A 20,749-nucleotide genomic window follows, 5' to 3' on the forward strand; every position below is an offset into this window, starting at 1 on the left:
GGTCGTTTAAAAGGGGGAGAGTCTTGTTGTGGTGTTCGCACCTCCAGCAGGAAACACCGACAAAGGAAAAGGGGGGGGAGGAAGTGGGGGGATGGGGCTGACGTCACCGGTCTGGCAACTAACAAGAACGCGACCGGCGACGGCGTCGCCGATTGGTCAGGCCCGCTGCGGCGCCTCAACGCGATTGGCCGGGCCGCTGCGGCGCCTCAACGCGATTGGTCGGAGCGCTGGGCTGGGGCGAGCTACATAGCTGCGCCGCGGCTTCCATTTTGTTGCAGTTGAGACGGAGAGAGAAAGGAGGAGGAGGAGGAGCAGCAGGAGGAGACGTTCCGAATAAGAACACAAATAAACGTGCGTAATTCCCCTTGAAACGGGTCGGCAGGACGTGTGGCCGGCCGTGACTCGTACGCCGTTCCCCCGAGCGCGGTCCAGAGGCGATCTTTCACCGGTCGGACGTGAAGGGGCTCTCGACACCCGAGCCTGAAGAAGTCGGTAAGGAAGCTTTGTGTGGCGTTGCCGTCGCCATGTTGTGGCGCCGTCCTTTGTTTTGGTCTCACCCCCCCTCCCCCCGCACGGACGCGTAAACTCGGCTTCTCGCAACCCCCCCCCCCAAAAAAAAAACCCCGAATTCCCGTCGATGAAAACGGTTCCGGTCCAAACGAGACGGGCGAGCCGGGTCGTTTTGGGCTAAGTGAGCTTTCAGCAGCGTAGAGAAAGGTGCGGAGCCTGCTGCTCTGAGCCAGCTCGCGAACAAAGCGGGATTAGTGGCGGCCGCTCGCGCCGTCTCTAACGGCAACCGAGGCGAGATCCCAGCGCTCGCTAGAGTCGAGCCGGGACACACCGGGTCGGTCCGGTCCGGGCCGGGGGGGGTGTATTATTGTGGGTGGGTGGTCTCGTCGGGAAAGATGGCTCGTTCTGCAGCGGAAAACAAGCCATGTGACGCATTCGCTAATGCCACTCGCGCACTAATACCGCTCGCGAACTGCGCACATTAAGAGAAAGCGATGCACAACAGAACCGGGCAGAACACATTAAACCCATAAACAAGAGTTAGTTATGGCGTCATAAAACAACACGACGACGTGAAGCTAAGCAAAGATGGTCCGACTGAAACAGGCAACAGCCATAACTGATCAACAAGGGGCTGTTGTCTGTACTAACGGCTTGTTCGACTTTGGACGGGTCAGAACTAACGGGTTGCTCGACTTTGGACGGGTCAGAACTAATGGCTTGTTCGACTTTGGAGGGGTCAGAACTAACGCCTTGTTCGACGTTGGACGGGTCAGAATTAACGGGTTGTTCGACTTTAGACGGGTCAGAACTAACGGGTTGTTCGACTTTGGACGGGTCAGAAAGCGTCTGCGGCTCTAAGCACCCCCCCCGCCCCGCCCCGCGCGCGTTCCCGGCCGTTCCAAAACATTTTTCGGTACGTCATCAATGCGGTCGGTCAAACTTGGCCAGATGTGCAGCTCTTTTATAAAGCCTTAACCTTGTCGCCTCGTTGCCTCCTAATACTTGTAGGTTTTCCGGCTTCTTGGAGCACCAGGCGCCGAGGTGAATTGATGTTCAGCTCGGCTCCGCCAGAAAAACACTCTTATTGGCACATGAAAACTCCAGATCTTGCTGGACGTAAAAGTGCAGTGAGAAGTAGAGAGGGAACTACTTCGAGGACCTGGAGCCAGAGGAAAAGGGAGAAAATAAGGAGAGATCTCAGCTCAGTCAACTATCTGACAACAAAGAGGTGGGTCAAAGCTGTTGCTTGCTTGGGGGAGGGGTCTTCCTCCCCGACTCGACTGCCTGGTCTTCTGCACGTAGTCCCCGAGCCCGTGTTGACAGCAGTTTATGCCGCAATAATGTATATCCAATGCCCATATTGTATCTATTAGCGTTTTCCCTTGTACAGGTGTTGCCCGTTTATAAGGTTTATTGTTTAGGTTACAGATGCCTGTATGTTGCAAGCTTTAATAAATAAACACTTTTATTTTTTTCCATGTAGGTGACACGTATTCTAGGAGCAGCATGGGAGGTGGAGAGAGGTACAACATTCCAGTTTCCCACCCTGAGCGCCCTGTGCCCAAGAAGAACCATCAACTTGGACGGGCCAAGCAGAGGGGCCGAGATCAAAACGGGTCAACAGCAGCGTCTGCCGGAGTGGCGGGAGGCCTTCACCACCACGGCCACCGCAGGAATGACAAGGGCGCAGCCTACCGCTGGTCTCCAGAGGCGCGGCAGGCCGCGTCTGCTGAGAAAAAGAATACTTCTGTCCGTTTTGCCACCAACTACGACCAGAATTGGGAGGGTGCTGTGTCCCACCTAGACACTCTCTTGGCTACCCAGGGTAGTCCAAGCTATGCGGGGCCTAAGTTCAGCGAGCCACCCTCGCCAAGCGTGTTGCCCAAGCCCCCGAGCCACTGGGTGTCCTTTCCCATAGGTTCCTGTGACAACAGGGAGATGATGGCCTTCCAGCTCAAGAGCCTCCTCAAGGTGCAGGCCTGAGATGGACTCTCACTCTTAACCTTTTGAAAAAAGCCAATGCGTTATCTAAGGCTCCTCTGAGGGTACCCGCCCACCTGGAACGTATCAATGCTGTAATATTTTTAGTTGTTTTAGATTGACCTCCTTGAAGGGGTAAAGGATGCTTGCAGTTTCCCTGCTAGCATGTATTTACCCAGCACCCACTTATTGTAATGAATTCAATATTTCTGCATTGCAGCCTTGCTGGTGGGTTGAGGTGCCCTTATTGGTGCCAGTTTCTGTCTTCTAACAATGAACTGGATATCCTTTGTACTTTCGTGCTCTGTTATTTTGTTTTTTTCCTTTTTATGTTGGCTGTTCGTAGCAGGTTGAGTCGGCTTTTCATCACAACAAATTATATGGTTAGGTTATTACAGAGCTCATTGTCCCCATCTGTACATTTCTGTGGACAGGTAGGCTTTCTTATTGTCCTTAAGTAACGGTAATCATTTAGGATTCACATCTACAGCCTCTGGTGCTAAAGCGCATACAGATTTGTAGCATTTTTAGTTTCACTAGACACCCACCTCATTTATTTTTCTTTTAAGGATGTTGAAGCTACTTAACTAATTCTGCAGGGAAATCAGAGCTGTCTTTCAGGCGATCAGCTGTAGTGAGTAAAAGTGAAACATGTAACCTCTTAACTGAAGGGTAGAATGACCATGGCACACAAACCTTGGACTTCCAACTCCTGTATTTTTTTTTCTATAGCGCTGTGCGCATTGCACTATAGGAGTTGGCCTTGCCTAAGGACCGCAGCTCCCGATCATAGCATTATTTTGTGAATAGGTCAATTTTGTGTTGTAGTTGAAAGAAAGATGTATGTCTGTGCTGACCAAAGCAATGTTATAGGCTTGTTTGTTTTTTCTCCTCGCCATCTCTGCCTGACCGACGTGGTTACCAGTGCCATATTTACCCCGTCGGCCTAAGTGGCAAATAGATCAGGGTCTCTCTGGCCACATTATAATTCCAATCATTTATCTTTGTGGCCTCCAGTGTCTATCTTCTCACTTACATGCCAAAGAGCAAACCATGCGGAAGAGGGCCAGACTGAGTTCTGCTGGAGCTCAAGCTCACATGTTCTGGCCTTGCTTTGCTTTATGGCTTTTACGAGGGAGGGCAGTGCTGAGACAAGCTAACAATGTGGCAGCAGGGACTCGATGCGCAAGGCCAGTGTTGATGTGTTTACACTTATAAATGGGTCTCAAGGGTTGGTCACCCAACAATCTCCAGACACTCACTGCCTCCTGCACCCTTTGATCCTCTTGCACTGCAATCATATTTTTTATTTAGTTAAAAGCAGATATGCTGTTTTAATGGCAGCTGCGTAATCGACTATCTCCAACTGGATTCTCAGTTTATGAGGGTCGATCATCTATTGATGCTGGCTTTGTTTTCCTCTGCAGAATTGGAGCGGTTATGGCCAGCTTAAAGACGACAAAACAAAGTACAAGAGCTTGATAATGTGTTTTAAGAGCCATGTATATATATAATGACATGTAAAAAAAAAAATACTTGTAGCATATGTACATTTTGCAGGCCAATTTTAAGACCTGCTTGACAAAGTATTTTTAGTAATAACACTGAATGTATAAGACATGCTAAGGACATGTCTTGGATTCAAATGCTGAAGAATATTTTTGTTAAAAAAATCTGCGTATAGCATTTGTCAGTACCCCTGCACTGTACTCTTGCCAGTGATCTTGCACATGTTTTTTATTTTCGATTATGCTCAGTGTAGGGTGAAATGATGCTGTATGTGCAAATTTAAGAAAAAAACTCGCTTAAAAAACAAAAACTCAATTGGAACTCCAGAAACTTGAACCTGTAAGAGTCATCCAAATAAGTTATTGTATAACTTGATATATATTTTTTTTATGCTCAGACATTCACTTACGTTGAAAAAAACCTCAGTCAGTTCCCATTCCCCCCCCTATTGTATAGGACTTCTGTTGTTACTGATTGACCAAACGTTCATGTTTAGTATTCTCAAAGCCAATTCTCAGCTGTTCTTCCGCCAGCTGAAAATTGAAATGATGGTAATGTGTTTTTAGAACCTCTAATTTTGTCATTTTCCTTACCTTTACACAACTATTTGGATGATTCACACATGCAAGTCTCTATATTCTAAATTTTAACCATGTAACGAATTGGCTATTAATTTGTCCCACTTGTTAAATGTCACCGATATGGAAAAAAATGTATGCCCTGTTTTCAATTGGTTTTAATTAGGTGTTGTATAAATTAACACACACTGTTGAATTGGTAACTACAAAATACTGGAAAAAAAAATAAATTTCCCTCCCTTCCCCCCCAAACCTATTTGTTGGTCTTATTCTATACATAACTGCATCCACTCACAATATTATTATCCTGGTCTGTTAGGCTTGAGGAAATTGAAACTAAAACTACTACATAAGGTGTCATACTTACGGGGTTTTTGGCTCTTCAAAACGGAAAATTCTGGCCACAAACGGTAAACACTAATTCCTGAGGAATTTACAGTGGGCTTATTTTTAGATGTACGATATTGGCTGTAACCACATACCCTGGTGCATGGGTGCTATGGGAGAATATCTCAGACAAAAATATAACAAATAAAATTAAGATCACATCTTTTAATATAAACAAACTGGAATGAAACCACTTCAATGCATGGAACGGTGCTAAGGAACGGGATTCAGTGAATTTTAGTTTTCATAGCCAACTAATGTACATCCAGAGACTTGAATGCTGCACGTCCTGAACATACAATAAAAAATATCAAAATTTAAAAAATACTCTAGGATATTGAAATTCGGTAACTACAGACAAGCTAGCTGACTAAGACATCTGTCAAACAACGGCAACTTTGGCCTGGTTCCAAGATCAACAGAATTCTTAAATTTACACAATTTTCTTATTAAAATCCTTTTACTGAACAGGAAACAGAAAATTTCACAAGACAGTAAAAAACCTGCAGTACACACACACACACATATATGTATGTAGATATACATATATATATATACACAATGTGTGTGTATATATATATAGATGTATTATCTATATATATATATAAATAAACCATGCAACTGAGGATGCACAAGCCAGTGCATTCTTATTGCCGGACCCAAGCCCAGATAAATGGGGAGGGGTTGTGCCAGGAAGGGTATCTGGCGTAATATCTGCCAAATCAAATATGCGGATCGAAAATCTGATATCCATACCAGATCGGTTGAGGGCTGGGTTACCAATGACTGCCACTGGTACTGTTGGCCAGCTGGATGCCAGTGGAAACTATGCTACTGTTGGGTGAAGGAGAGGGAGAAAGCATGTGCCGAGGCAGCGGGAGAGGAGGAAGGGTAAGAGTGTGGAGGTGAGAGTCGGAACTTTGAATGTTGGCATTATGACTGGTCGAGAGAGCTGGCTGATATGATGGAAGGAAGAAAGGTAGGTATACTGTGTGTGCAAGAGACCGGATGGAAGGGGATTAAGTCCACGAGTATCAGAGGTGGGTTCAAACTCTTCTACCATGGGGCGAATGGGAGGAGAAATGGGGTAGGGGTAATTCTGAAGGAAGAATATGTCAAGAGTGTTGGAGGGGAAGAGAGTGTCAGAGTGAGGAGTATGAAGCTGGAAATCCAAGGTGTATTAATGAACATTATCAGTGCATATGCCCTTCAAGTTGGATGTGAGATGGAAGAGAAAGAAGAATTCTGGAATGAGATGAAGTGGTGGAGAGTGTACCCAAGAAGGAGAGAGTGGTGACTGGAGTGGACTTCAATGGGCATGTTGGTGAAGGGAATAGAGGTGATAGGGAGGTGATGGGTAGGTATGGCGTCAAGGAGAGGAATGTGGAAGGACAGATGGTGGTGGACTTTGCAAAAAGAATGGAAATAGCTGTGGTGAATACACGCTTCAGGAAGAGGGGAGAAACAGGTTGACATTGAGTGGAGGAAAAGTGCACACAGGTATATCTTATGTAGGAGGTGTGATCTGGAGTGGAGAAGAAGCATACTGGTACCGATTTTCAAGAACAACAGCGATGTGCAGAACTGTAGCAACTACAGGGGTATAAAGTTGATCAGCCACAGCATGAAGATATGGGAAAGAGTAATATAAGCTAGGTTAAGAGGAGGGGTGATGATCAGTAGCAGCAGTACGGTTTCATACCACGAAAGAGCACCACAGATGTGATGTTTGCTTTGAGAATGTTGATGGAGAAGTATAGAGAAGGTCAGAAGGAGTTACTGCATGGTGTCTTTGTGGATTTAGAGAAAGCATACGACAGGGTGCCGAGAGAGGAGGTATGGTATTGTATGAGGAAGTCAGGAGTTGCAGAGAAGTATGCAGGAGTGGTGCAGGATATGTATGAGGGAAGTGTGACAGTGGTGAGGTGTGCGGTTAGAATGACAGATGGGTTCAAGATGGAGGTGGGATTACATCAAGGATCGGCTCTGAGCCCTTTCTTGTTTGCAATGGTGATGGACAGGTTGATGGACGAGATCAGGCAGGAATCTCCGTTGACTATGATGTTCGCGGATGACATTGTGATCGGTAGTGAGAGTAGGGTGCAGGTTGAGGAGAGCCTGGAGAGGTGGAGGTATGCACTGGAGAGAAGAGGAATGAAAGTCAGTAGGAGCAAGACGGAATACATATCCATGAACGACGGGGAAGACAGTAGTATGGTGAGGGAGATGACGAAGGTGGATGAGTTTAAATACTTGGGGTCAACTGTTCAAAGTAACGGGGGGGTGCAGAAGAGAGTGCAGGCAGGGTGGAGTGGGTGGAGAAGAGTGTAAGGAGTGATTTGCGACAGAAGGGTACCAGCAAGAGTTAGAGGGAAGGTTTACGTTATATGGTTTGGAGACAGACGAACAGACAGGAGGCAGAGCTGGAGGTGGCAGAGTTGAAGATGCTAAGATTTTTATTGGGAGTGATGAAGAAGGACAGGATTAGGAAGGAGTATATTAGAGGGACAGCTCAGGTTGGACGGTTTGGAGACAAAGCAAGAGAGGCAAGATTGAGATAGTTTGGACATGTGTGGAAGAGAGATGCAGGGTATATTGGGAAAAGGATGCCGAATATGGAGCTGCCGGGGAAGAGGAGAAGAGGAAGGCCAAAGAGGAGGTTTATGGTTGTGTTGAGGGAGGACATGCCGGTGGCTGGTGTGACAGGAAGATGCAGAGGACAGGAAGAGATGGAAACAGATGATCCGCTGTGGTGACCTCTAACAGGAGCAGCTGGAAGTAGTAGTAGTAGTAATATGTATATATATATATATATATACATACAGTTTTTTTCCCGAAACCATCAATGGTGTTGATTGCTCGACTAATGAGGAGCGGAATATCAACACGGATACAGGAAAAAAGATTTTAATGCAGACCAGTACAGGCCTGTTGCGTGCGTCTCGCACTCATCAGCTGATGAGAGACGCACGAGATGCACGAAACAGGCTTGTACTGCTATGCATTAAAATCTTTTTTCCTGTATCTGTGTTGATATGGGTATATATATATATATATATACCCATGCAGAGTATTGCTTGCTCCAAATACAAAAATAGCACTTAACAGTCTGAGACTATAATCTAATCGTTAGCCTCAGTAAACACTAAAAGGTACCCAATTGATTGACAAAAAGACACCCTTATCTGTTAATACAGTGAACCAGTTATTGTCCTAGATGATCTTGCTTTGTTTCGCGCTGCTAAAATAAAGATCTGGCAGCTGTAGCTTTTTGTGTGTAGGCAGCATATTCCACTGGCTCTGACAACAGAATCAAACAATTAACCAACGCAAACATGGAAATCAGTGGTCTTCCTGCTACCTCACCCTCAATGTTGAACACAAGCAATAGGAAGAGATAGGGACGACAGGCCCTGGAAGATTGAAGAGTTAGTGGCCTCCGGACTTGCGGCCAGCCCAAGACCTGGAGCGTGAGCGAGACACGGATCGAGAGAAGGAGCGTGATGGAGAGCGCCCCATGGACTGTTTCTGAGAACTGGAGGAGGGGTTTAAGTCCTCCGCCGGGCTGGGGGACCTGGACCGGCTCTTTCTACCTTTAGGCCTGGATCTTGAAGGGGATGGGGTGCGGGAGGTTGAGCGGCTGTGGGACCCCGGGCCACGGTGTGTCCTGTGGTGTTCACGAGGAACGCCTCTGGACCTGGAGGTATAAACATCGTTAACATCGATAACAGTCGAGTACGGTAAGAAAGCCTTTCCTTGTACACTGATGAGTCGAGCCAAAACATGACCACCTGCCTAATATGCTGTTGGTACTCCATGTGCCGCCAAAACAACACCAACCCACCAAAGCATGGCCTCTACTACATGACTGACCCCTGAAGGTGTCCTGTGTTATTTGGCACCAAAACATTAGCAGCTAAGCAGAAACAGAAGACAGGTACCAGGAGGCCAGTAGGGCTGCCACTTTGGTGGTCGCGGGAGCAAAAACTCGGGTGTGGGAGGAGTTCGGTGAGGCTATAGAGGACTTTCAGTTGGCCTCAAGGAAGTTCTGGCAAACCATCTGGCGACTCAGGAAGGGGAAGCAGGGCTTGACTCAGGCTGTGTTCAGCCAGGGAGGGGAACTGTTGACCCGGACTGGGGATGTTGTCAAGCGGTGGAAAGAACACTTTGAGGAGCTCCTGAACCCGGCTAACACATCCTCAGTGGAGAAGGTAGAGTCTGAAGATTCAGGGGAAGCCCCACCCATATCCCTGGCAGAGGTCTCTGAGTTAGTTAAAAAGCTCCTCGGTGGCAAGGCGCCAGGTGTGGATGAGATTTGCTGAGATGCTGAAGGCTCTGGACATTGTTGGGCTGTCTTGGTTGACATGCATCTTCAGTGTCGCGTGGAGGTCGGGAACAGTACCTGTGGAGTGGCAGACTGGAGTGGTGGTTCCCATATTCAAAAAGGGGGACCGGAGAGTGTGCTCCAATTATCGGGGCATCACATTGCTCAGCCTCCCTGGGAAAGTCTACTCTAGGGTGCTGGAAAGGAGGCTCCGACCGATTGTCGAACCTCAGATCCAGGAGGAACAATGCGGATTCCGTCCTGGCCGTGGAACAACGGACCAACTCTTTACCCTTGCGGAAGTGCTGAGGGGGCATGGGAGTTTGACCAGCCAGTCTACATGTGTTTTGTGGATTTGGAGAAGGCTTACGACCGTGTACTCCGGGGCACTCTGTGGGGGGGTACTGCGTGAGTATGGGGTACCGGGGCAGTTGCTACAAGCCATCCGGTCCTTGTATAACCAAAGTGAGAGCTGTGTCCGCATTCTTGGCACAAAGTCAAACACGTTTTCAGTGGGTGTCAAACTCAAGGGACAAGGGACAAGGTTGTCCCTTGTCTCCGATTCTGTTTGTGATATTCATGGACAGGATCTCAAGGTGCAGCCAAGGTGAGGAGTGTGTCCATTTTGGGAACCTGAGAATTGCATCTTGCTCTTTGCAGATGTTGTGGTTTTGTTGGCTTCATCAGAACGCAACCTCTATCACGCACTGGGGCAGTTTGCAGCGGAGTGTGAAATGGCCGGGATGAGAGTCACCACCTCTAAGTCTGACGCCATGGTTCTCTACCTGAAAATGGTGGATTGCTCCCTCTGGGTTGGGGATGAGTTGTTGCCTGAAGTGAAGGACTTCAAGTATCTCGGGGTCTTGTTCACGAGTGAGGGTAGGATGGAGTGGGAGATTGACAGTCGGATTGGTGCAGCATCAGCAGTAATGCGGATGTTGTACCAGACCGTTGTGGTAAAGCAGGAGCTGAGCCAGAAGGCAAAGGTCTCAATTTATCAGTCAATCTTTGTTCCAACCCTCACCTGCGGTCGTGAGCTTTGGGTAGTGATCGAAAGGGTGAGATCGTGGATACAAGTGGCTGAAATGAGTTTCCTCCGTACGGTGTCTGGGCTCAGCCTTGGAGATAGGGTGAGGAACTCGGACATCTGCTTGGAGTAGAGCCGCTGGTCCTTTGTGTCAAAAGGAGCCAGTTGAGGTGGTTCGGGCATCTGATTAGGATGCCTCTTGGGCACCTTCCTTTGGAGGTTTACCGGGCACGGCCAATTGGAAGGAGACCCCGGGGTAGACCCAGAACTCGCTGGAGGGACTACATGTCCAATCTGGCCTGGGAACGCCTTGGAATTCCCCGGGAGTAGCTGGAGGGCGTTGCTGGGGAGGGACGTCTGGAGTGCCCTACTTAGCTTGCTGCCACCGTGACCCGACCCCGGAGAAGCAGCTGATGATGATGATATGATGACATTAGCAGCAGATCCTTCAAGTCCAGTAAAGTGTGAGGTGGAGCGGCCACGGATTGGACTTGTCAGTCCAGCACATCCCACAGATGCACAACAGGATTGCGACCTGGACAATTTGGAGGCTAGGGCAACACACCTTGAACACTTCATGTTCCTCAAACCATTCCTGAACAATTTTTGCAGTGTGGCAGGGTGCATTATCCTGCTGAAAGGGGCCAGTGCCATCAGGGAATACCACTGCCATTAAGGAGTGTACTTGGTTTGCAATGATGTTTAGGTAGGTGGCATGTGTCAAGTTGACATCTACATGAATGCCTGGACCCAGGGATTCCAACAGAGCATTGCAGAGCATCACACTCGCTCCACCGATTCATCGTCTTTTCACAGTGCACCCTGGTGCCATCACTTCCTCAGGTAAATTGCACACACGTACACGGCCATCCACGTAATCTGAAAGAAAACGGGACTCATCGGACCAGGCACCTTCTTCCACTGCTCCAAGGTTCAGTTCCGACACTTGTGTTCCCACTGTAGGTGCTTCCGATGGTGCACTGGGGTCATCGTGGGCATTCTGACTGGTCTGTGGCTACGCAGCCCTATAGGGAGGAGGGTGCGATGCATTGTGTGTTGTGACACATTCCTCTCATAAACATGATTAAAAATTTCTTTGACTTGTGCCACAGTAGACCTTCTGTTGGTTCAGACCAGACGGGATAGATCTTGTTGCCCTTGCAGATCGATGAGCCTTGGGTGCCCAACACCTTTGTTGCCGGTTTGTGGTTTGTCTCTCCTTGGACCACGGTTGGTAGGTACTCGCCACTACTGACCGGGAGCATCCCACAAGCCTTGCCGTTTCAGAGATGCTCTGACCCAGTCATCTGGCTATAACATTCTGGCCCTTGTCAAAGTCGCTCGAGTCTTTACTCTATTTCTCCTGAATCAGCACATTTGACTACGAGAACTGATTGTTCGCTTACCATCTTATCTACTCAGACTTGACATGTGCACTTGTTTGGAGATGATCAACATTATTTGGTTCACCTGTGAGTGGTCATAATGTTTTGGCTCATCAGTGTATAATGCTTAATCTGTTGTCTGCATGTCTTCAAATCAGCCTACCTTTCATTTTCACGGCTTCTGCTCCGCCTGTGTCGGCCATATGATCGAGACCTGTGGAGAAGGCACGAGACAGGTAAAACAAAACAAGGAGGACAAAGTTGGTCTTCTCATGGCTCGTTAATTCTTAATGCAAGATAAATGGAAACTTTAAGGGAAACAAAAGGAGTTTAAAAATATATAACATGACAGAATAAGACCCGATCACAAGTGGTCACTGGAGACGCACGTGGAGATGCATTCTAATGCCAGGTGCGAACCGACGTACTTCGAGCTGTCCACTTGTGATCGGATCAACCAAGACACAGGTGAACGTCAGCTCTGAACAGCCCCTCTGTGCATTTTCCGTGGGTGCTCCTCTAGTCGCCTCCCCTTTTTGATAGACAAGCTGGTGCTCTGGCATCTTCTATGGCGGCAATATTTTTTTCATCTTTCTCCATCTGCTCATCTCCAACTCAGTTGAATGTTCTGGTTTAAAAATGTATGGCTGTATATTGCCACCAAATTCATCTCCATCAACACTTTGTTCTGCTGTTATGACTCCGACAACCTGCAATCCTCCAAAAGTCTGACAGCTAATTTAAGTCAACAGGACTGAAGTGGAATGTTCACCAGCTTCACGTTCCTAGACGTCCAAATCATTGAGGACATTTCATGATCCCTAAACACCTCCAGTCTAAAAAAGAAAGCCACAAAAAGGCTTCAACGGCCTAAGGTGACCGACAAGGGTTAAACTGCCATACAGATGCTGGTCAACTAAACTGTTGGAAGAACACACTGACCAACTGCATTAATACACTGTGGTACAGCAACTGCTCCAGATCCGATCAGAAAGCCCTGCAACAAGGACGTCCGGGCAGTGTAGCGTTCTATTATGTTGCCTCGCAACACGGGGATCGCCGGTTCAAATCCCCATGTTACCTCCGGCTTTGTCGGGTGTCCCTACAGACATAATTGGCCGTGCCTGCGGGTGGGAAGCCAGATGTGGGTGTGTGTCCTGGTTGCTGCGCCTCCTCTGGTTGGTCAGGGCGCCTGTTCAGGGGGGAGTGGGAACTGGGGGGAATAGCGTGATCCTCCCATGTGCTACGTCCCCCTGGCGAAACTCCTCACTGTCAGGTGAAAAGAAGCGGCTGGCGACTCCACATGCATCGGAGGAGGCATGTGGTAGTCTGCAGCCCTCCCTGGATCAGCAGAGGGGATGGAGCAGCGACTGGGACTGCTCGGAAGAGTGGGGTAATTGGCTGGATACAATTGGGGAGAAAAAAGGGGAAAAACCAACAAAAGAAAGCCCTGCAACAAGTAGTAAAAACAGCACAACACATCAGTGGTGTACTAGCTACCTGCCATCCAGGAAATGTATTACAAACGCCGCCTACGGAAAGAACATCATCCGAGATCCAACCCACCCCATCTACAGACCATTTTCATCTCTGACTGTTTTCCTGGGGTCATTTCACAATTCAACACTGACACCCACTAATCTTTCCCCCTCCTTACAGATACTGACAACTACATGCACACCACTCACACACACCACCTACCCACACCACTTCAAACAGTACGCCTGAACTTTTCTCTTGTCAACCAAAGCCAGCATTGTTTGCATTTTTCCACCAGTTCTTATACATAATGTATTTGTATGTATTTTTACTCTATGTGGCCATTTTATTTAGTGACATGAAGCACTGTCGGGGAGGTCACGTCCCACTTTCCCTTAAACGTGTACGTGACTCAGTAATAGAAATGTTATGTCGACTTATCGTCGTTATCTACAAGACGAAAACAACACAAGAACATGTACATCTTGTTCCAGTGGGCAGCACTCACAATTGAACTACAGCAACGTGAAAATGAAAGAATTCATAAAGGTATTCCAGTTTTCACATCTTCAAGTATTTATTGCGCACACAAAGAGACGAAGAATGTGACAGCGCGTCAAATGATGTTGAAATTCTATACTCCGTTCATACACTATTATTATTACTGCTGTTTTGTTGTTATTTTATTGCTATTGCTGTTGCAGTGTTGAGGAGCTGAAACTCAGGAATTTTACTCCCTTATACTTTTATAATGAGACGGAACAAATAAAGAATCTTGAATCTTGGAAGGCCATTTCCATTCATGGTGAAGACGCTGCCATCTAGTGGCTTTCCCAGCATCCTTGCAAAGAGTGCATACTACGGGTGGGCAATCTTATCCAGAAAGGGCCGTGTGGGAAGGTTTTTGTTCCAACCAAGCGGTTACACACCTGATCCCACTAATCAACCAATAGAGTCTTTGCTGAGGAACTTGATCAGGAGACACAGGTGTGTAACTGCTTGGTTGGAACAAAAACCTTCACCCACACTGGCCCTTTCTGGATAAGCTTGCCCACCCCTGGTCTAAGGACAGGATGTTGTGTTGCTGTAAGGCCCCTTGAGGCAAATGTGTAATTTGTGATATTGGGCTATACAAATAAAATTGACTTGATTTAAGATCAAGTCAAGATTGGGCCCTGTGATGGCCTGGCGGCCTGTCCAGGGTGTCTCCCCGCCTGCCGCCCAATGACTGCTGGGATAGGCTCCAGCATCCCCGCGACCCTGAGAGCAGGATAAGCGGTTCGGATAATGGATGGATGATTTAAGATTGCCCACCCCTGGCGTAGATGAACAGGCTACAATCGGTCTCACAGGGCCAGATGTATATCATACCTCTGGAGACAACCGTGAGGGAATTTGGCCTAAATATGAGTGGGAATGATTACCCAGTTAACTGGGTTTGAAATTTCCTTTTTTTATACCTCTTCTTCTTTTTATACCTTTATTGAATAGCGACAGTGGAGGCAGACAGGAAATGGGGGAGAGAGAGAGAGTGAGAGAGAGGGGTTTGACTTGAAACAAAGGTTGCCGGCTGGATTCGAACTGGCAACGTTGTCCATCCATCCATTATCCAAACCGTTTATCCTGCTCTCAGGGTCGCGGGGATACTGGAGCCTATCTCAGCAGTCATTTAGGGGCAGGCGGGGAGACACCCTGGATAGGCCACCAGGCCATCACACGGCCCACACACACACACACACACACATTCACACCTAGGGACAATTCAGTACGGCCGAGTCACCTAACCTACACGTCTTTGGACTGTGGGATGAAACCGGGGCCCCCAGAGGAAACCCACGCAGGTTGGACTACCCCGGGGCTCGAACCCAGGACCTTCTTGCTGTGAGGCAACCGCGCTAACCACTGTCTTCGCCCCTGGCAACGTTGTGACCATATGAAATGCGCTGTAACCATTCAGCTATGGAAGCGCCCCCAGGTTTGAAATTTCTAAGCCAATCTAACGCCTCATGAAGGAGGTGCTTAAAGTTCAACTAAAAGTAGAATTGCAAAGAAAGCGTGCTGGCATAACCCTGTCGGCTGTGGATTTTAAAAAAAAATTCTTATTAAAGCTTTATTTAACCCCCTGAGTCCAATTGAGTCCCATCTCTTTCGATGGAGCTCTGGCCAAGATAGCAGCAATGCAGTATTTCAAACAACATATACACAAATAAAACATACAGTAGCAACTCACAGCATCATATGTCTAAAAAAACAGACAAGAGGAAATGGATCTAGCTAAGAAAGCAACTACAAATTCAAATTGAATTCGCCTCCAAGCCCCTCACTACATTTTTAAATGGTCTAATCGGGCTCAGCTAATCTAGCTGCACATCTGTCTGCAAGTGGTTCCAGGATGTAGGGGCAGAGAACATAAACGCTGCTCGCCAAATTCAGTGCGAACCTTAGGGACAGACAGTAAAAGTTGAGTCATTTGAGCGCAAACAATAATGAATAGTTTTGGGTGAGATTTGAGTGGCGCAGACCAAGTATGGACTTATCGACAAATATGTACCCGTGAGTGAGTCTGCACAAGGCCAGTGAAGGCCACTGAACTCTGGCATATAGGGTGCAGCGGTGATGGAGAGCTTTGCAGCCGGTTACACACCTCAGAGTATTATGGTACACGGTACACAGTATCCAGCCAATGCAAGCATTGGGGAGAGGCGTTCATGTACAACAGATCACAAGTCACTAGGTAGTGGATTTCACCACCATCCACAACCAAAATTTAAACAAGTTGTCTCTAGAAGTGTACTCATCTGGCCTACAACTAGGTTGCAGTAGGCCTATAATATATTGATATATATTAATATATATATGTGTGTGTGTGTTAATATTCTACTCATTTGTTGAGCACCCATCAACACCACTATTGGTTTCTGGAAGAAAAAAAAAAACGCTCTCTCTCTCTCTCTATATATATTTTTTAAATGGCTATTGTTCCACTTTAAGAGACAGACTTCCTAAAAATATAACTTACTCTCTGGGACTCTCAGACCTCCGAGGGCGGCGTTCATATGAGGGGCTGCGGGACCTGTGGCGGCCGTAGCTGCGGCTGCGAGAGCGTCGGTGACGACCATCTCGATCGCCATCGTCGTACCGGGAGAAACTGCGAGGGGAGTGGCGCTCCTTTGACTTCATCTGGTTGGGAGCTGAATGGAAACATCAAGGTCACGATGTTGGATTGCAGTGCAGATACTATTACACAAACTGTCACACCCTAACGTGGGGCTTTGCCGTTCCTAGATGCAACTGTCTGGAAATGGACAAGAAGTGAGCATACTCTTGCGGTCTCCCTGGGCGAACTGGATTTCAATCTGGCGTCCGCACACCCACTTGCGGTCCAGGTTGTGAAGAGCGTCCTCGGCGTCCCGGACATCCTCAAACGTGCTAGCTTGTTAAGGCTTTTCATTTTCAATTTTGGAAAAGGTGGGACAGAGGGTTGCACAGACAGACAACAGGTAGAAAGACAAGGCTGTGCAGGCTGATGGCTGCATTCCGTCAAAGCCTATATGTGGAGCTATTTGACTGAGATATCGCCAGTGTTGAAAAAAAATAGTACTTTTAACTGGCAATTGTAAAAAGAACATGAATGACAGTTTTCAGTTCTGATGGAGTACTAGTACCACTAAAAATATAAACTAATCAAGTTGGTCTACTTGTGATTTGGGACTGTGTGAAGACACGTAACACAAACACTAAGATGGTGATCTATCATAAGGGTTTGGTAGGATACAAAAAACAGGCTTTTTACCTTAAACATGCTTGACCTTTGACCTTCAGCTTGTTCTTTATTGGCTTGGCAGAAGAACTTGAGATTTCCTGCTTGACTTTGCCCAATAAACTCTTTGCTTTTCTTCCCTTTGGTAGACAAATGGAGGCCTGGGTGTTCCCCTTTCTCCTCTTTGTATCTTCATGCTTTTGCTTTCTCTTTATTTTCCAAATGCCACTACTGCTTGTCGCCTGGGTGTCTTTGGGCTTGAATCTACTCTACAACCGCCTTTCAACTTTCTTTGGTGTGGGGTCTCCAGAACTGTATCTTTACAATTTCTAAGGCAACAACAGAGGAAATATTGGTTAGGAATAAATAAGCCTGCATAGGGTACAATACATTTTGTGACAAATAATGTTTTAAAAATCAAAATAAAGATCTCCCATACACTGGGTTTAAGAATTGTCACAAAAAGACTCCTGTCCCAAAGAAGTGAATGTACTCTGCAAGCAAAAGGTCAGAATTAAGTGTTAACAAGAGGACCCTCCAACCATGGGCTATCAAGGTCTGTGTGTACTCAGGCTTTACTTCAACCATTCAGATATTTGGACTTATCAGCACCCCCCCCCCCGGTGTTACAGGTGTGCGTGCCAGTTTAGAAAAAAAAGTTTCGCCTTGTGTTTGGATTATAACCGGCATACACACGGCCTTTGATAGCACATGCTTTGATACCCTTGGTTTAAAATCACCCAGTGAAAACACCACTTCCCATACGTTTGGCCTACATCATACGTATAAAAGGATATTGAATGTAGGAAAATCCTCTTGGTCGTCGCGTATAGAAGTCAAGTGGTATGTAGACATCTACAATAGGCCCATAACGACCAAACTCACGTCGTAAATCCTCTGGCCTAAAGTGTCATGAAATAAGGACATTTATACTGCTGGCTAGCAAATCCATTTAGCTGATGCCTGGTGTGCAAGCTACACACAACAGTCGGTCACACACTGCATACAACACTCAAGAGAGCTGGTCACTTTTAGCATAACATTACTGACATCATTTTGAGGGGTTCAATAGATGAGATTTTACAGTACAGAGCAGTCAAATCACCAGAACCTTCTCAATGCTGTAGAGACAGAACTGGTAATGCACATTTGAGTTGGCCAAAAGGACAAGATCAAATACTTTTAACTTTCGTTTTGATTTAAAAGCAGATTTTCATTAAAAACATAAAAATATTTCAACTCCAATATGCAAGTACTTCATTTATGTCATCTTTGGGGCATTCACGGCAGTTTTACCATTGTAGGAACCATATCATTTTTTGTTTTTGTTCACATCCAAAAAAGGGTAACTTGAGGAAGGCCACCCGCCACAGAAACTGTTCATCTGAACACAAACAAACGGACTGTTCAATATATTTATAAGCACTTTTCAGAGTCCATACAAAGCTTGAAATTATTTTTTACATATTTTAATTAGTATGAGAAATATGAGCTTCTATGGATCACATATGTCAAAGCCCACTCACTCAATAGACAGCACCTCGGAACGTAAGGGAAATGTTATCATTATATTACCTTCTTCTAATCTGTGCACTGTAACGTAGCACGAATATTCTTCCTAAACATGGCGGGGCTGAGGGCAAGCATGCTGGGGAAAAACATTTTACCAGAAAGGCTTAATGGGTTTTTGGATAATGCTAGTCCAGTGGCGGCTGGCCAGTACAGGGTGCTGGGGCACTGCCCCCTTCAAACATCAAGAGATGAAAATCTACTTAAAACTTGTTAAATATAATGTAGTGGTATAATGCAAATAATGATGAAATAAAAGTGTTTTCAGTCTGTGAGCGCCTGTCAACAGCATTAAGTACTGGTTCAAATGGTGTTTGGTTGGTTCCTGTCTGAATACATATACTTCCTGTCTCAATACATATACTTCCTGGGTGAGGGGCGCCGGCCAAACCATACCTTATGTAAGCCCTCAAACTTGTGGCGAGCAGGTGACCTGAGGCTGCTGTCTGATTGGTTTCTTCAGATTTCCCAGGGGGCGCACAGACACGCCCACCTTTACTGGCAGCGAATTGGTGTTGTTTTAATGTATTTTGGTCTAATGTGATTGGACAATTCTCGTGACTGTCAATCATGTTCACACCCACCACCACGCCTCGTCTCTGCTGTCAATCATCCACCGTCTACGAACCCCGATAAAATCTATAGGCTACATGGTCCTTCTTAATAACTCTGTGACTGTGTGGACATTAATGCAGCTGCCCCCCCAATATATATATATATATATATATATATATAATTTTTTATAAAAAAAATTTTTTTTAGCCCCAGCCGCCGCTGGTTCAGCTGGAAACAGATCGGTTCAGGCCTTAATGTTCTGCCGTGGATTTTGCTTTCCTCCAAAACCGCAGCCGAGGCCCTGGTACAGGACACAGAACCCCGTCCTGGGCCCGGGGACCTCAAGCGTCGCGCAGCCGCGCCGCCAGGCGCGTTGCTCGGCTGCTGCCTTTGTCTAAAGACGTCCCTCACAAGCGGTGTCGACCCGATTTCGTACGCGAACGGAATTCATGTACCCAGCATATCCGGTGGCGTCGCGTGAACGCGCGTGGACCGCGGAACGCGACTATAGCGCTTACATTTCACGCAAGGGAGCTAAAAAGCAACGCGTAGGCCGTTTTATCTCGTTATTAAATTCAGATTATTAACACAGGTTTGCTAACAGGCGTGTCTTCCGGTTGCAATACGCCGGCTCTCGGCACGCGAATTCGTAAATAATTTTTTTTTAAAAAACCCACACAAGAACGTTTTCCATAGCACGTCCGTGGCGTCGGCGGATACAGGAAACATGTTATCTTGAGGATACCAAATTTAGCAGCACAGCGCACTGGCGCTAACGCGGCCGAGTACGCCAGCCAGCCAGCGTTACACGCAGCGCGGTGGCAGCGCCCACATACCTGGACTCGTCCGAGATGTTTCTGACGAACAGGGAGGTGTTGGGAGGCCGCAGATACCGCGCCATGTTCTGGTCACCAGCTGCTTTGTCGTCTACGCCGAGTTTGTTGCCTCGTCTGGGGAGACTCCTCACGCATTGACCGGCCTACGTGGTGAAGCGCGGCTCTTTCTTCTTCCCCTGATCTCTTTTTTGTTGCTCACGGCTGTTGGTAAAAAAACCACACACAACCTTTCCAGCGCACTACCGCCACCAACCGATCAGGAGTACTATTACAATTCTCTCAGAGGACAAAATACAGACTAAATTTAAATTTCAGGTTTATTCAGAGGTGTAAAACCAGGTCCAGAAAGTAAAAGTCCAAACCATGTATTTGCTCTACTCGTGCACTACACCAGCAGATTCTAGTCAACACCGCTCCTCAACTAGGGAGGGAAAACTAGATAATGAAATCAGCTGGTTTAGTAAAATGGTTGGAGCAAATACACGGTTTGGACATTTACTTTCTGGACCTGGTTTTTACACCTCTGGGTTTATTTCATGAATACTTATGCATTAATTGTTGTTTGTTTGCCTGCCCAGGGACTGCAGACGCAGATTAGCTGCCGGCTAACTCTGGTGCAATTGTACAATTGTGGGTTGTCCCTGTCACATAAACAATAAACTAAACTAATTTACATAGCACGTTAAAAAACAGGTTATGCACCAAAGCGCTTCACAGGCAGAATAAATAAGGGGGATCAAACAAAATAGGTGCCAATGGCACCTAATTATCCCTCACCTCTGGAAAAATATTTACCCATTGATTTGACGTGTGCAGAAAACTCAAGATGGGAGGAGGAAAATGCAGT

The 20,749-nt window shown here is 46.8% G+C and overlaps 2 protein-coding genes across 2 annotated transcripts; one reads left to right on the plus strand and one right to left on the minus strand.

The window, feature by feature from the left end:
* Window positions 1-280: 280 nt before the first annotated feature.
* On the plus strand, window positions 281-5,274 carry pnrc2 (proline-rich nuclear receptor coactivator 2). The gene is made up of 3 exons (XM_056285690.1): window positions 281-492; window positions 1,522-1,741; window positions 1,997-5,274. Exon 3 carries the CDS (start codon window positions 2,020-2,022, stop codon window positions 2,494-2,496), a length of 477 nt encoding a protein of 158 aa, XP_056141665.1. The 5' UTR covers window positions 281-492; window positions 1,522-1,741; window positions 1,997-2,019; the 3' UTR covers window positions 2,497-5,274.
* A 2,726-nt stretch (window positions 5,275-8,000) lies between these two features.
* On the minus strand, window positions 8,001-20,058 carry srsf10a (serine and arginine rich splicing factor 10a). The gene is made up of 6 exons (XM_056285689.1): window positions 19,903-20,058; window positions 17,740-17,844; window positions 16,505-16,608; window positions 16,202-16,373; window positions 11,867-11,917; window positions 8,001-8,664 (listed from the first exon to the last, which is right to left on the minus strand). The coding sequence occupies exons 1-6, from the start codon at window positions 19,965-19,967 to the stop codon at window positions 8,397-8,399; spliced, it is 765 nt and encodes a 254-aa protein (XP_056141664.1). The 5' UTR covers window positions 19,968-20,058; the 3' UTR covers window positions 8,001-8,396.
* Between the last annotated feature and the right edge of the window lie 691 nt (window positions 20,059-20,749).

This window comes from Lampris incognitus, chromosome 9, assembly GCF_029633865.1.
Source record: "Lampris incognitus isolate fLamInc1 chromosome 9, fLamInc1.hap2, whole genome shotgun sequence".
Lineage (NCBI taxonomy): Eukaryota > Metazoa > Chordata > Actinopteri > Lampriformes > Lampridae > Lampris > Lampris incognitus.